The sequence below is a fragment of the Canis aureus genome, chromosome 8 (assembly GCF_053574225.1).
Source record: "Canis aureus isolate CA01 chromosome 8, VMU_Caureus_v.1.0, whole genome shotgun sequence".
Classification (NCBI taxonomy): domain Eukaryota; kingdom Metazoa; phylum Chordata; class Mammalia; order Carnivora; family Canidae; genus Canis; species Canis aureus.
The window spans coordinates 23,603,655-23,619,936 of record NC_135618.1 but is presented as its reverse complement, the minus strand read 5'-3'; the positions used below and the strand labels follow the sequence as shown (position 1 = coordinate 23,619,936).

The following is a 16,282-nucleotide window of genomic DNA, read 5'->3' as shown; positions in this document are numbered from 1 at the left end:
ACTGTGACTTAAACAACAGCAATACATTGTCTCCAAGTTCTAGAAACTAAAAGCTGGAAATCAAGGTGTGGGAAAACCTCTTTCTGTGGTCTGTGAGGAAGAATCTGTTTCTGGCTTAGAGATGGCCATCTTCCCCCTGGATCTCTTCACAGTATCTTCCTTCTTTGAGTGTCACTGAGTCAAAAGTTTCCCATTTTATAAGGATACTGGTCATACTGGATTAGGGCCCACCCTAATAACCTCATTTTCATTTGGTTATAAAGACCCTATCTCCAAATAAGGTCACATTCTGAGGCACTGGTATTTAGGACTTCAATGTATGAATTTGAGGGAGTTGGGGGTGGGACACAATTACACTTATAACATGTACATATACATATAGCTTCACAAATTCACACATATATGTACTCCCATACACATACACAATCACATACACAAACTCCCATTCACACAGACTCATTTACAAACATGCATATGAATTGCTCCCGGAGAGCAAACTCTCCCATATACTCATACACACACCCAAGTATTCTCAAAATGCACTGACACACACATACATACTCACATACCCAGATTACACTTTCTCACACATATTCATACATACTCATATGTGAGCATCATACAAACATGTACACATCTCACATCTGTAGAGGAGATACTCTTTCTCCCAGTCTGCTCCTCACAGCATCCCATCTCCTTGGAGGAATGTGACCTAAGCCAAGGAAAGCAGGGCCTTCCCCAAGAGTAAGTCACCTGGAACTAAGAGAAGACCACCCCCTTTCCTCTGTGGTGGCAAATCTGGGAAGAGTACAAGTAGGTACTCTCAGGCTGCTATTGGAAACATTACTTCCTGGTCATCTGTGGGATACGCCTGTCTGCTGGAGGGAAACGAAGGAGATTCATGTGAGAGAATAAGAAAGGGAGCCCCATTGACCCTTACCCCCAGGTTCCAGCCACCCGTGGAGTCAGCTGCACCCTGACTTGCCTAACAATTCAGTAACTCCCTTTACTGCCCAAGTTAGTTTGGGTTGGGTTTCTATTAATCATAATTGAAAGAAGCCAGATTCCTTGAAAGGGCTTTCCAATGGAAGCCTAGGGAGTGTGAGGGGAACTATGATGATAGAAGGGAAGTGACCAAAATGGAACTTGTGGCCACAGTTGGGTTTTCTTTTCTTTTCATTCCATTTTGTTTTATTATTCCAGAGGCATCCGTCCTCCAACTACACTGCCTTTTTTCAATACTTTGCCAACCTCTACCCCAGCAAATTCTGCAATCTCCCTCCTCCTTACAGCATATCTGCTTGTATGTCAGTCTCTCCAGGACCACAGCCTGCTGCCTTTATGAAAGTCATATCCCTCATGGGATGCCCTAACTCAGACTTTTGATTGTTTTCTCTATAGCACTTCATTGCACTCTGGAATTATTTTGGGTGCTATTTACTTGGGTCTATCTTTCTTCTCCCTTAAACCATAAGCCCCCTAAGGAGAGAAATGTGGTGGGGCGGGGGGGTGTTCTCCATCTTATCTCTGGAACACAGCACCCAGTGTGGCACTGCTGGGTGATCCAAGGTCAGCGGGAGAGACAAGGATGAGGATGATGTGTTCTCCGTTACTGTAGTAACTCCCCAGTTGTGGCCCCCCATCCAGGCCTTCTGAAAAGACAATTTTAATTTTCAGTTGGCAACTTCACCATGGATTCCTACATCTCTGGTTCACTGCGGTTGTGCAGCTTTCAGCTCCTCCGTGACTCTTTCCCTTCATCTCCCAGGCTTCACCCCACAGAAATCTCCTGCTGCGTGACCTGCTTGCTCAAAGGGCGTAGTGTGTGGGCTCCTTATTTTTAGCACAGCCACCAGTGGCAGGTCACTTTGTTTTGGCTTTGGCTAAATGAGAAAACATGTTGATAATTTTAAAGTGACTGAACCAATTTTAATGTTTTAATTCCCACCCACCCACCTCCATTTTTTTTTTTTAATTTCTTAACCCCTAAGCCTTTTTTAGAGGGCATGCCACAGGCAGTGTTGGATCTCTTGAGACACAGCAGTGAAGAGAATGTCTTGTTCAGAAACATGCACAGTGACATGCAGGCAACTTTCTGTTTGGAGAGCCCTCTTTGGGGCCAAGGAGAGAGGATTGCTCTAGAGTCCCTAGTCATGAAATCCTGCTTGAGGGAAGACAACTGTTTTTTTTTTTTTTTTTTTTTTCAAAGTAACACATGTGAGAGAAGTGACCATGGTTTGTTAACATTCCAGAGTCTTAGATACCAGAACTCTAATTTACCACAAAGAGCACTCCAGGGGGAAAAAAAAGTTAACTGTGGTGTATTTAACACACCTGAAAGCCACATTTCCTCCTCCCTTCCCTTTCAGATACTCCATCTCTGGAAAACCAAACTGAGAAGCAACTGCAATTCAGGGCTGTGGAGTATCCCACGTCAGAAATCAGTATGGAATGTTCCACTAGCTTTGCCTGTAACTTTTTTTACAGCCTTTAAATTGCCGTCTCTCTAACTACATTTCTTCAATGTTGCTATTTGAGTGGTATCAATCAGACAGGACTGCCCTTGGACACCGAACTCTCAGAGTCAGCCCTCATGAATAAATTCTGATTACTCCTGTATTCCAAAGAGAAAAATGTATGTTTTCAGCTGGTTGTGAGCTGTGGGTGGGTATTTTATTATATATATATATATATATATATATATATATATATATATATATATATATATATCGACCTCTCATTTGTAGGTGTCTGATGCTAAAATGGGTGAATTTTTCTCCCACAACCACCTCAGGCCTAGCTCCTTGGCCACACAGTCTTAACACTCCACTGCTTTGCCTAATTCCTAATTCTAAGCAACTCTCATGACCTAGTTTGTTTTGTTGATTAAAAAACGCACCAGTTTAGACTTCACATTTCAAGTTTGATTGCTGTGGGACAAACTGGCTCATAAATCTTCGCTAGGCTACTAGTAACTAGAGAGAAGTCTCTTTCTTCAGTAAACATTCCCTGCTTCTCAGTAATAGGGTGCCTTCCATCACCCAGAGGTTTTTTCCTTTTAATTGAGTGTTTGTTGAAGCATGACTCTGAGATAGGAGGCCTATTCAGGAATAGAAATTGCAGCCCAACGTGCCCGTTACTTACCTGAGACGGGCCCGAGACCAGCTGCACCTAACAGGGCCGGGATGCCTGGGCCGGGGCTTGGGCTGCTGGGCCAAAGAGCGACATTGCCGAAAACCAGGGGGCACGGGGGGTTCGTGGGAGCCTGGGTCTGTGTAGCCTCTCCACTTCCTGCAAAGAAAGCTGAGGGTTAAAACAAATAATGCAACGGCCCTATGCTCACTTCCTCCTCACCTCCCACACACCCCCCTCCAAATTCCTCTCCCAGAATGGAAACTCAACTTCTCTGCGCATCAGAACAACGTATCTGTGTTTTTCCAACCCATTTCTCCTCTCTGGAAGTCAGGAATCTGCTTTCAAAGCTTCCCCTATTCTTGGAAAGGAGAAGAGAACCAACATTTCTGGAATCTCCGTTTTGCGCCAGGCATTCTATTAGCTGCTTTCCAACAGGGCAATTGGCTTGGTGGGCAAGTTGCAGCTACCGAAAGGGCAGGTGTGCTGTCCTGGCTCTCCCGGTGCTGATCTCCAGGGCCCTGTTTTTTCCTGACCCGGAGTTCTTCTCACACATCAATATGGATAAGGTTTTACTTTGAACTGTTCATTCTTCCAGGAATGACAGATGTCAGATTAAACTGCAAAACTCTCCAACTTTACATTCACTGCATTCACCTCCAATCAATAAACGCATCCTGGTGCTTCTCAGCAGGAAGACACTCCTCATTATGGCCCTCCTCGGCATTGCCGGGGAGCTGCTCCTCCCAGCCCTTCAGAGCTTACACTATTTTGCACATACACTTCTCACCCCTGATGTGAAGCAGTATAGTGTCTTCAAATGTGATTATTTGAATTCTAGCAGAAACATTTGAGGTATATCCGGGTGGCCCCCTGTCCTGAGCTGAACCTCCCGTGCTACAGAAATGGGTTATTACAGATACCTAAGAATAGCTACAGCTTTTCTCTTGGCTGGAATAAATTACGGTGTGACCCCTCCTTGGTATCCAGCATGTTGTGAGCCCTTTGCCTTCAAAACAAAATGGGGCTGAAATCACAAATATTTACCTCACAGAAATACTTGAGGGTTGTTCTTCTCTCTATTCTCCAACACAGCAAAATCTCGGCTTTGATCCTTGCTTGTTCTCACTGCCCTATTCCTTTGCCCACACCTTCTCTGTCACTGGGCTGCTGAAAGTCCCTGTTCTCCCTCCCTATCAACTATTCACTCCTCGGTAACAGCTTAAAACCCTCCCCAAGAAGGAGACTGACAGCCGAGCTGGGTTTTCAGAGAACAGGAATACACAGAGCAGAGCACAGCAGGTGGGAGAAACACATGCCTATTTGTGATTTTTGTGAGCATTTAAACACTCATTGGAGATTGATTCTCTGGGCATCTATTATAATAAACCTTAACATTTTATTACAATTCAATAAACAATCATCTATGACATGTGTTGGCCACTATAGTTTTGGTCGCAAATCACAGAAACCAACCTAAACTAGCTTGGGCAACAAATGCGAATGTATTGAAAAAACAGTAGAGAACACCACATCTAAATCATGGAAAGGATGGAGATGTAAGGTAAACAAAGTTCAAGAGGATTCACAGGCTCAAAAAGAAGTCTCTCTCTTTTTCTTTCCATCTCCCCTATACATCTCCCCGTTGCCCTCGTCTTCTCTCTGGCTTTCTCTGTTTTATTTTCCCTTACATTCACTCCTGATGGTTTGGATTTTTTTTAAGATTTTATTTATTTATTCATGAGAGACACAGAGAGAGAGGCAGAGACATAGGCAGAGGAGAAACAGGTGGGGAGCCCGAAGCAGGACTCAATCCCAGGACCTTAGGATCAAGACCTGAGCCAAAGGCAGATTCTCAATGACTGAGCCTCCAAGGTGCCCTACTCCTGATGATTTTTGACTTAACATCCTCCACCACTAGAGAAGACCTATTTTTCTTGGTTTGATTTCTTAAAACCTGGGATAGGATACTAGTTGGCTCAGTTTGGGTCAGATGCCACCTTTGAATCAATAAAGTCTATCTGGGGGCAGGGATGAGCTGGCAACTTTAAGAACATGACTTTGCCTACAGGCATGGAGAAGAAAAGCACTTCCCCAAAAAGAAGATATTTAAAGTTAGGGTAATACTGATTACTGGCAACTGATAGCTCCTATATGTCTCTGTGATTTAACATGATGAAAGTTTATTTCTTGCTCATGACACAGTTCTGGTAGGATGAATCTTCTCCACAAGGAGCACAGGAGGAAGGGGAAATGGGTTTCCTCTTCTGTCCAGTCTCTACTGTAAGGTTCTCCTTACAGTGTGAGGGGAATCGAAGAAAGGGCATTCTCAGTGTCCCAAACAGTAGGTGTCCATTGTGCTGGGCATAACACATCAGTATGCAACACCATCACCAAGGAACGCTTATTTATGAAAAAAAAACTATAAACAGACAAAAGAGATACAAATACACAACAAAACTGAACATGAAATTATGAAAAATCTCCAGGAAAACAGGAAAAATGGTAGTTTTAAAAAAATGTTTCATATGTTCAGATGGACCATCCTGAGGAACATTCTTGTTTGATTATCCTACGGTCTTGCAAAGTACCAGGTTTCTGTTTCTACCTCCGCTGCCCCCCAGAAATGATAGAGTCATTTTATTTGCATGTATATCCCCGCCAGAGATCTTATTAGTGCCAGAGATTGCAGTGAGCCAACACAGTAAAAGCTGGAATCAAGACCTTTCCTTGTTCCAATTCCTTGATCCCAGGCTTAACTGCGTTTCCTCATAGGATCTTTATTTGCCACAAAGAGACTGCAGCTGATTCTTTCTTTTTTCCAGTCCTGATCTCATCATTTCAATTAAGCAGCCTCTTGGAACAGAGCATACGGCAATCTTCATCAGTCTCTTTTGATTATGTCCAGGTCAAGGAATTGCCTCTGACTCTCGCCTGCAGTTTTCTATGATGCCTTTGGGCCCTGGTCCCCTTCATTTTCCTTTTTTCCTTCTCTTCCTCCCAATGGAACATTCACCAGCTCTACCATTTCCCTATGTCACTGGTTAGAATCCATTCATACCCCATCCAGGCAGGTGCATCCAACCACCTTTATCACATTTTTTTTCTCACATCTTACATCAAAGTAATTGTTGAGATAGTCCTTGGGGAGGGAGCAGAGTAAACGGGGCAATCATGGAGGAAGCTAAAAACTGCAAGACATAAAGAAAATCTACCTATGCACAATGACGGCTCCAAAGAAGTCTTCAAGACTGATAAATGGGTACAAACCTTTGTAATTTGGGGAGAACCTCCAGTCAAACCTTTAAACTCACAAAAGCATCCCAAGAGACAGCCTCTCGTAGCTCATTTTTGGGACACAGAACCCGAGTCCAACCTGATATAGGGCACAACAAGCATCAAACAGTGTTCCTCCTATAATCCTCCACATTCCCACAATGCCTTGACAAAAGAACCTGCCAGATATGTCATCTGCTTGCCTCTCTTTGATTGGAAACACTGAAGCATGGCAAAAAGTGGAGTGAACCACCCACCGCATGACAGAGTAGCAGAGATAGTTCAGGAAATAAAACTCAGGATTTCATCCCTGGTGCCTACCTTAGCATGCAGCCATTCTGCTGCACATGTTTTTCATAATGTACCTCAGGGGTTTGAATTATTGCTGGGTTTTGCTTTTTTAGGTGGATAGGGAGAATTCAGGTGGAGAGCACTAGTAAAATGCAAGAAGTTAAAGCATTATTGGTATAACAAATAGAGAATGTTTTGTTCCAGTTGAAAGAGCTCCAATATTTCATCCCAAAGTCATCTTCTGGGAAAACCGAAATGTAAGGAGTCTGACACACACTGAATAAGATTTAGTAGGCACATTTCCAGGGTATGCACAGAGCCCGTGTTTTGCTGATTTTACACTTCCTCTTTAACCTTAGGTCTACCTGGCCAAATATCTATAGTGCCTCATGCGAGCAACTTTCAGGGCAATGTAGTCAATAGAGCACAACATTTTTATTATATATTAGTTTCTCTTTTCACATGCTTGTATTTGCAAGACATAATCCCTGATCATAGACAACTTTCTCTCCAAATTATATAAAAACAGTTTCAAAGGTATTTTGTTCCATAGGAAAAAATACTGGAATAAAAAATTACCCAAGTATTGATAACAATTGCTAGATGAAGGTATTATTAGGTGTGATTTTTTTTTCTTCCTCTATTTTTATTATTTCTGAAATCTCTGCCAGGGCTTCAAATTGCTTTTTATTTTTTAAGACTTATTTTATTGAGAGAAAGAGCACACAAGCAGGAGGAGGGGCAGAGGGAGAAGGAGAGAGAGAATCTCAAGCAGACTCCCCATTGAGCCCAACACAGGGCTAGATCCCATGACTCTGAGATCATGACCCAGGGCCAAACTCAAGAGTCTGATGCTCAATCAACTGAGCCACCTAGTCGCTCCCCAAACTGCTTTTTAAATAAAAAATGAAACAGGGGTGCCTGGGTGGCTCAGTTGGTTGAGCATGGAACTCCTGATTTTGGCTCAAGTCATGATCACAGGGTCATGGGATCGAGGCCCTAGTCAGCTCCTTGCTCAACATGGAGCCAGCCTGAGGTTCTCTCTCTCCCTCTTCTTGTGCCCCTCTCCCTGTTCACAATCTCTAAATTAATTAATTAACTAATTAATTAATTAATTTTTAAAAGTGAGACGTTAAGAAAAAGGAAAAGAAATGAAACAAAGTTACAACCTATAAAGGAAGCGTACAGTTCCAAGTTTGCCCATGTTACCTCTAAAGGACAAGTCCAAACCCTTGAGTGGCAGGTGGGAAGCTCCTTGAGGCTGTCATAAAGAGGCACTGCAACATAGAGTCGATGTGAGCACCCAGCTTTAAAGCCCAGCCCAGCTCCTAGCTAGCTGTTTGACCTTGGACTGATTGCATCATACCTCAGTACTTCAGATGTCTCCTTGCTCATCTGTAAATCTGTTAGAGTAAGTGGCTAGTTAGGTTCTAACAGAGTACCTGGAGGTCAGCTATGGGAAAGTCATGGCCAGCTACGGGTAGGTCAGAAGCCTATCTTGGCAGCACCCCACAGGAACCCAAGTTCAAATCAGACAGGACCAAGATGGCGGATGCTATGACAGGAAACCCCTGACCAAATTAGGAAGAAAAAGCATAAAAGCTTCCAAGCAAGCAATGAATATTCTTCTGCCTAATTAACAACTGTCAATAGAAGACAGAAACCCAATCCCCAGGGCATGCCTCTCTCTCTCACTCTTTCTCTCTCTTTTGCTTATTTGCTCTCACATCTACTGAGAGTGTAATTTTCACTTTAATAAGCTATTCCACTTGTGTCACTTGTCCACTGTGCTGTCTGTCTGTCTGTCCTTGAATTTATTCTCGTTACAAGCCCAATAACCTTCCATGTCTCCCTGGGTCATGGCTGGGTCAAGGGCCCAGGGCCCAGGGTCTCCCCAGTTCACCTGGCAGCAAGTCAGAGTAAATAATCATAATAACCATGAGATAGGGAAGCCAAAGGGACCTCATGAGAGAAAAAGCTGTGTTTTTTCCCCTTTGCTTCTTATCCACCTTGTGTTCTTGCTAGGACCTGCACCTGCACTCCACTCTACACACACCTCAGAATGCAAATAGCGTCTGTCCTCCTGGTAAGTGACAAGGAGTTAATGGTTCCTCTAGAACAGCTAACTTCTGAGGAAGGACCAGGTGAGAATGACCTGCGAAGCTATTATATGTGTATTCCAGACCACTATTAAACATCTCGATGCCAAGACCCCTGGCCTCAGAGAATAAATGATTTATGATGAACAGCTGGACCTTGTCCTCATTCTGACCAGTTCTGGACATGTGCACCAGACTACAGTCATCAGTAAAAACCCCCAGTCCACAAAAAAGATAAGACTCATGCTCCTTTCTTTTCCAAGTCTCCCAAAACTCAGAAAGGATGATGGTCCATTTGTATCTGCTGTCTCTATGTCTTTTTTTTTTAAGATTTTATTTATTTATTTGACACACAGAGAGTGAGAGAGCACAACCAGGGGGAGCTGCAGAGGGAGACACAGAAGCTCAACAGAGAGCCTGATGTGGGACTTCATCCCAGGACCCTGGGATCATGACCTGAGCTGAAGGCAGATGCTTAGCCGACTGAGCCACCCAGGTGCCTCCATCTCTATGTCTTTAATAAACTCTGCTCTCATCTCCTGCTGGCTCGTGTTTGATTTCTATTCTGTGTGAAGTCAAGGACCCTCTTGGCTGGTCCTGGGGGACCCCCTCTGGGTCTTCGGAACCAACCTGCCTGCATCAAAACCTCTTTACAAGTTAATAGGCACAGGAGTCAGGGAAAAGTAGTTTCCTCCAATGTAGGTCAGGGTTTAGAAGGGCAGGGAATAAAGTTGAAAGCAAATGTGCAAATGATTGGCATAGCCATTATCCTTATTTGCTAAGAAATAGCTCTTTAAAAGCCCTTCAAATCTGCTTACAACCACATTAGGTAGTATTCCATACTGTTATCTTTTTTAGCTTCCTCCAAAGCGAATTTTGGGAATACACTAACCTCAGGGTCAGGTCCGGTGACTAGCCCCAAAGAATATTGTGTTCTGTCTCCACACCAAGCCTCAAGCCTGTGATTCCCTTGAAGTGCTGCAAAGTACACTACCTTGCTTCAGGGAGGGTGTTCGTAATGATTCCGGCTTTCTTCATGTGCCCTTCAAGGCATGCATAACACAGACATTGTTATGCAGATCGAGACGTCCTGCACTTCAGTTTTCATATCTGTGGCATGGAATGCTATTACCTATCACACCTTGAAGCCCAATTTTTGCAAAAGTACCTTAAAAACTGTGAAGTATTTTACGCAAATGACTTGTCATTACCTTTTGATTCTTGCTCTTTTTTGTTACCCCATGCTACTCCTCTTACAGGGACAACTTGGTCATCCTGACATGTTAGAAGATACCATGAACCTGTGTCAAAAGAACTAGTCACCCAATAGGATGGCTTCTGCTAAATTTCCATGTGATCCCAAACCAAATCAACCCTAAGGCACGCTGATACAGAAAATGAACTTGTTCACATGTTAGAGTTCTCAGCCAGCCTGACCGCACAGATGCCTACATATGAAGGGACATCTTCCAAAATATACCAAATGATGGTTCTACAAACATGCTCTTGTCATCTCAAAAGCATATTTAAGCACATTTTAAAACTCAAAGGATTGAGCAAACAGAAAATCTGAAGTATCTTTCTCAAGGCCATGCAGCCAACAAGCAGCAGAGCTAAAAGTTGGACCAATGATCATGCACTGGCATTCTATTCACTCACAGCATTGCATCCTACAATAGCATGTGTATGTGTTCAGAGATCTCTGTTTTCCCTTTATTTCCCTTTTGGCCACTCCAAATGCAGGCTGTGACCCTGGCAGCTCCACCCCGCACCATATGGCCTGCACCCAGGAAGAGCTCCAAGCAGCTTTCCCTGACCATGATAATGCACCCCTCAGATCTCTGCTGCTGCTGGCAACATGCAAAAATGAGTGACAGTCCAGTGGCTGCTCTCTGAAATCCATCACTGCATTCACACGGAAGCCATGCTTACCACTGCCTGTTCGCAGCTCACAACTGACTGTAGCAGGGATGCTAAAGCAGGGCCACTCCTGGACTCCCTGATAGGCTCCCCAGTGGCCTAAGACTCTTCCACCCAACTTTATTTCCTTTTCTCATTCACTGAGGGCAGACCAGCCTCATGTTCTGCTGGATCTCCCACATGCCCTCATAAACATTTCCTCTAACCGATCTTTGGTTTGTCCAATCCAGCCTGGCATCTGCTCCTAAGAGGACCCAGACTAAACAGCATCTCTTACTTAGTTCTAGTTCTTTCTCTCCCCTTATGCCTCTTAGTCTCATGTTCCAAGGCTCAGAGTCCCAGCATTCAACTTCCACATCAGTGCACCTAGCAATCCACTCATTTTACACACACCACTACTCCCAGCCCCTAAACTGGGGGAGAAACTAAATGTTTTCCCCCATTTTCAACACCTCTCACTGCAAGAATCAATTCAGTCCTCCTTTGCTGCTTGAATGGCCCCTCATCAGAGAAGAAGAATGTTATAAATCTACTGTCGCTAAGGTGTAAATATTAACAGCTTAATGTGGGATCTCTCCAGGGAGCCTGCATTTTAAAGAGGCCAAATCGAGAGGGCAATCACTTAACCCAAAGAAATGAATAAATCTACAGATATTTCTTGAGTACCCATGTCAGAGAGCTCAAGAGAAGCTGAATTCAAATTTAAAGAGTGTAACTCCTGGGTGGCATTTAAATAATGTCCCTTGACTGGGAGATCTTTTTCTCATCAGATCAATTTACCCTGCTCAATAACACTTTGAAGACCATCCTAGATAAAACCTTCTCTCCCCCAAACAGTGCATTTTTTAAAGGTCAGCCTGGACAAGATCTTGTTCCTACAAGGGATAAGAGGAGTTTCAATCCAGGCAGAGACCATCCAGCAAGTAAGGAGAGTGAAGATAATTCTCTACTCTTGTCTTCCCCTGGTTTTTTCATGTTACAGCCTTTTAGTTACAACAAACTGGAGAACTCTACCGTGACATGTTTTATCACAGAAGGGACACCATCCTGGGTCTTACAAAGCACTATCCAGGCTCTTCACTGAGCACTAGGGGCAGGCTGTTTCAGTTACAAAGGTTTGCTTCCCTGATCGTAAGAAAATAAGCAATACCATCATCTTCCTTAAAGCTGAAGAGTGAAGAATAAGTTAATATTTTCAAAGGACTTTAAGATATATGACACAGTAAGTAACTTCCTATTGTTGGCAGGAAGGTGTTATGGGTGATGGGTGATTGAATATTAAGACAAAATAAATACTTTCAAAGCACTGAATAGGGTAATTATACAGGCATTCAAATGAATGCCCTCAGTGTAGTGTCTCCAAGTCAAGCATGTTACAAGAACAGAGACCTCTTTTTTCACTCCAAAAAACAAAACAGAACAAAAACAAGAACAAAAAACCTGCACACACATGCACATATACATAAAAAAGCAAACATGTTGCTTTTTTATGTAATGCAAATCATGTAATGCAAATTAATGCATCATTACTTTTCTGTATTTTAAACACAGAAGTCTAGAATTGCAGTTATTGCAAGTCAAGGTTTTTGGCTCCAGGCCAGCTAGCACAGACTGATGGACAATGACCCCCAAGTTATGAATCTGCCAATCTGCTCCCACCTCAGTCATCAGCTTATCAGGGGACCTTAGCAAAAGCATCTACCCAACCTGTGCCTCCATTTTCCCCATCTATAAAAGTAAAACATTACATTCAAATGACTTTAAGTTGGCTATTAGCTTCACAGGAAGGTTGTGAATATTCATGAGATGTGGCTCAAAATTCTTTCTTACCTTTAGAACAAAAATCTCACTGTGAACCAAAGACATTCCAAAACTATTGGGATGGCGTGTCCCCTGAAATAAAGCACCCTAAGTTATTAGAGTCAGACTGCTGAATAGAAAAGGACATTCCAACCAGAAAAGAAAGGACTGAGCCAAGAAAGGGCTGAGGCTGGTAACTATGTCCCTCCCAGTAAGGGGACTCAAGGCTGCAGTAGCCTGAACTGCTCACAAAGGTCTTTGACAGTTTAAAATAGCCTTATTCAAAAGCAAAAAGGCTGCAGCTTCCCTCCCCCACCCGCATCCTTATACTGCAAAAGAGTTACCTCAAAACACAATCTCAATAAGAGAGAGTTCCCCAAGGACTCTAGGTGCAGTTCAATCATCATCTCCTCCTAAGAGTCTTCCCTGATCACAATTGTCCCTTTTCTAGTTCCCTCATTAGATGCCCTGTCTATGTTCCAATGATACCTTTTATATTGTGCTGTAATACTTGTTTTACTCATATGTCTTCCGGTAAATGATGAGTTCCTTGAGAGTAGAAGGTTGTAGGGAAGGAAAAATAATTTTCCCTCTGCCTCACTGAGTTTTTGGCTGAAACTCCTCCAATAAAAAACAGATTAATAACAGAAAACAAATAGGTATTGATTAACATTGATTAACATGTAAACATGGGGTATGTGACATGGGAGACACAAAGGGGAAAATGAGTAACTCAAAGAAGTAGCTTAGAATTCAGGCTTAAAAATCATCCTAACAGGGAAAGGAAAAGGGAGGTTATAGGCAACTTAGAGCACAGTAAATGGTTTTTAGGGAAGATGAACAGACCCTCAGAAAAATAGGTAGGAGGTGTGATTCTTTGTGACAAAGTTTGTTTGGGTGTGGTGTTAACACCCAGTCTCCTCTCCCATGACAAGAAGCAATCCTTTCTGGTTGATGAAACTCTTTAGAGGCCATTAATGACAACTGAGTTCTTTTTGGATGAATCTGTCTTTGGGCAGAAAAGGGATGTTCCGAGAAACTCAGTACAATCAATATGCCAAGTACCTACAGCCCAGTACAATCAATATGCCAAATTAGCATGTTTTGGGATGGCATACTTTGGGGCAACATAACTTTCAAGATTATACTCTTTAATAGGGGCCTAACACACTTCCTGGCACATAGTAAATGTTCAATAAATTTCCAATGGACAAGTGACTGAGTGAGATCACAAGGAGGATAAAGTATAGGTGTGCCCTTAGGCAGCCAAAAGTCCAGGAAAGGTGACTACGACTAGAAACCAATGATTTAGGACAAATTAAAAGGTGCGACTAAAACTCTATGTGAATTTAAATGAAGAAACCATCTCAGGAGTGAAGGAAAAACACAAGGCAGTAAACAGGATCTTAAACAAGGAACAACATCTGAGAAGAGGCAGGACAGTGGCCCACAAGGCCCCCCAGCCACATCTCTACCAAACCCCTCCCTCCTTCCATGCCAGCCATGCCAGCCTCTCACTTTTCTCTCAAGCTACCCAGCAATGCCAGTCACATGGCATTAGCACATGTGACTCCCTCTATTTGGGATGCTCTTCCTGCAGATACTTACAAGACAAACTCCCTCGCTTCTTTCACATCTCTGCTTAAATGTTACCTGCTCTAACCACTCTGCCCTAAACTGAAATCTGCCAACCCTCCACCCACACTGCCAATGCTCCTACCCTTCTCTGTTTTGGGTTGTTTTGTTTGTTTGTTTGTTTGTTTGCTGTTTTTTAACAATAGGTCTTATTAAACAAATGTAAAGATACTTTTTAGACTACTTAGTTGTAAACTCCGGCCCAAGTGTTATTTCAAACCTCCCACAAGGGAAAAGGCTCTGGAGAAAGCCAATTCCAAGATTTCTCTCTTGTGAGACACATTTCCAACAGGGGAAAGGGGTTAGATAATATTGTTACACTAGGTACAATAAAGGATGTCTGGTTAAAAGTTATTAGGCCTGTCACAAGACAGATGATTAGCTGAGCAGATAAATCTAACTTCCCAAAAGGGGACCTTAATCTCATTCAAGTGCAGTGACATAACAAAGTATATTGAACACTCAGAGCAGATCATTTTTTTCTCTCTCCTCCCTACAATAGAATTAGTTTTAGGAATAATCATGAAATTAATAATAATAATGACCAGAGGAGAATCAAAAACTCTGAACCTTTTCTTTCATTGATCTTTGTATACATATACATGCCTGTAATACAATTTAACAATGAACAAAGAAAAAATAAAATAAATATCACAATGCCAAAAAATGAATGAAATTAAAGGGTTAATAACTTTCATCACGTTTATGTATTTTTGGAAAAAAAAAGAGAAAAAGCTATACCCACGTAATATTTCCCTCAAAAGTGAATAAATTGGAGTTAATGACAAATAACAAGAATTTTCTTAAAATGAGGGGGGCACTGGAAATCATCCTGAGCACAGTGATGGTGCATCTGCAGGTGAGGGGCAGGGCTGGCAACCCACACCTTCCAATCACCTGGCCCTCGGGAGGTGACCTGGATTTCCTGTCAGTCCATGACTGAGAACAAAGCACAGGATCCTTCCCTGAACACTTTGGATCACCATGCAATAAAAAATAAACAAATAAGAATTTTCAAAAAGACAAATTTCTATTTTAAAGATACTATTCAAATGCACTAGAGTATCTCATGTATGAGCTAAAGTTTTCACTTAGCAAAACCATGCCACTTTTGGGCATCCCTTTTCACGCTCTGTTTCGGTGTTTTAAATTGCAAACACAGATAATATCCTCAAGTGGTCATAAAGACAGAATTGATACAACCTCAGTTCTATATCTTTGTCTTAACAATTGCTCAGAGCTCTTGTTGTTTACATCAAACCTACTATTTGCACACAAGCCCGTATACTGAGCTGGGGATAGAAGTCATGTACTGCACCTGAATACACCCTAATAATTCTGCGTTTACTTGTTCAGGATGGCAGGGGAGGACACTTTACAAATAGGAATTATCTGCATTAATCTTCATGTGCAATACAATGTTTATTAAAGAATAGGTAGTGAATGTGTGCTCCTCTGTGCTTATATGTATATTGACACTGAACAGTAATCAAAATAATTGTTTAGTACTTAGATCAACAAAAAGGCTTTCTCTAGGAAGACTATTCTAACACTGGCATTGTTTAAAAGTACCAATCTATGGTAATCATTAGAAGCAGACCAGCTTTTTGTTACTCTCTGGACAGTGCATGCCATTTTTGCTTACTCTGGGATGGATCTTCTGGTTGTTTTACCCTTGCTCTTCTTCAGCTCTCATCTACTGAAGTATTCTGGAAGCATTTTATCAGAAACCTAAAAAGTTAGGTTTTAGATAATTCTATTTCTCATGTAATAGGTAATTTACTTAATTATTTTGTTTATTGCTTATCTCCTCCATAAGGGCAGGGATACATGTCTGTTTTACTCATTGTTATATTCCAAACATCTAGAATAGTATCTGGCACATAGGAAGTGCTCGACGTTTATTTGATTAAATTGAAAAATGTCCACTAATTCTCAGCTATCATTAATTCATGGATAGATTCTCATATGTGTTGAATTAACTATCTTTCCCTCCAAAGAATGATGCCAAAGATCCAGCAAACTGCTCCCTCAGTTTTTGGAGTATCATGATTAAGAATTCCTGTCCCCAGTCACAGAGGTCCCATGTCCCTCATCAGATCCATGAAGCTGTGTCAGCTAGTTCTCCA

General features: G+C 42.3%; 1 protein-coding gene across 8 annotated transcripts in view; it reads right to left on the bottom strand.

Moving 5' to 3' along the window:
- The window catches only part of LOC144318503 (uncharacterized), a 156,882-nt gene that overhangs the window by 104,820 nt on the left and 35,780 nt on the right, over positions 1-16,282 (bottom strand). For 6 of the 8 annotated variants that reach the window (XR_013384445.1, XR_013384446.1, XR_013384447.1 and 3 more), the window contains one exon: positions 3,145-3,291. Coding sequence is in view for 1 of the 8 variants with exons in the window: in XM_077905533.1 (XP_077761659.1) it covers positions 1,841-1,883; positions 3,145-3,291 (190 nt within the window). In the remaining 7 variants the exon portion in view is untranslated. Of the gene's footprint in view, positions 1-1,624; positions 1,884-3,144; positions 3,292-4,179; positions 4,326-16,282 lie in introns of those variants that run through there. The other 2 variants (XR_013384450.1, XM_077905533.1) reach the window with 2 other exon arrangements.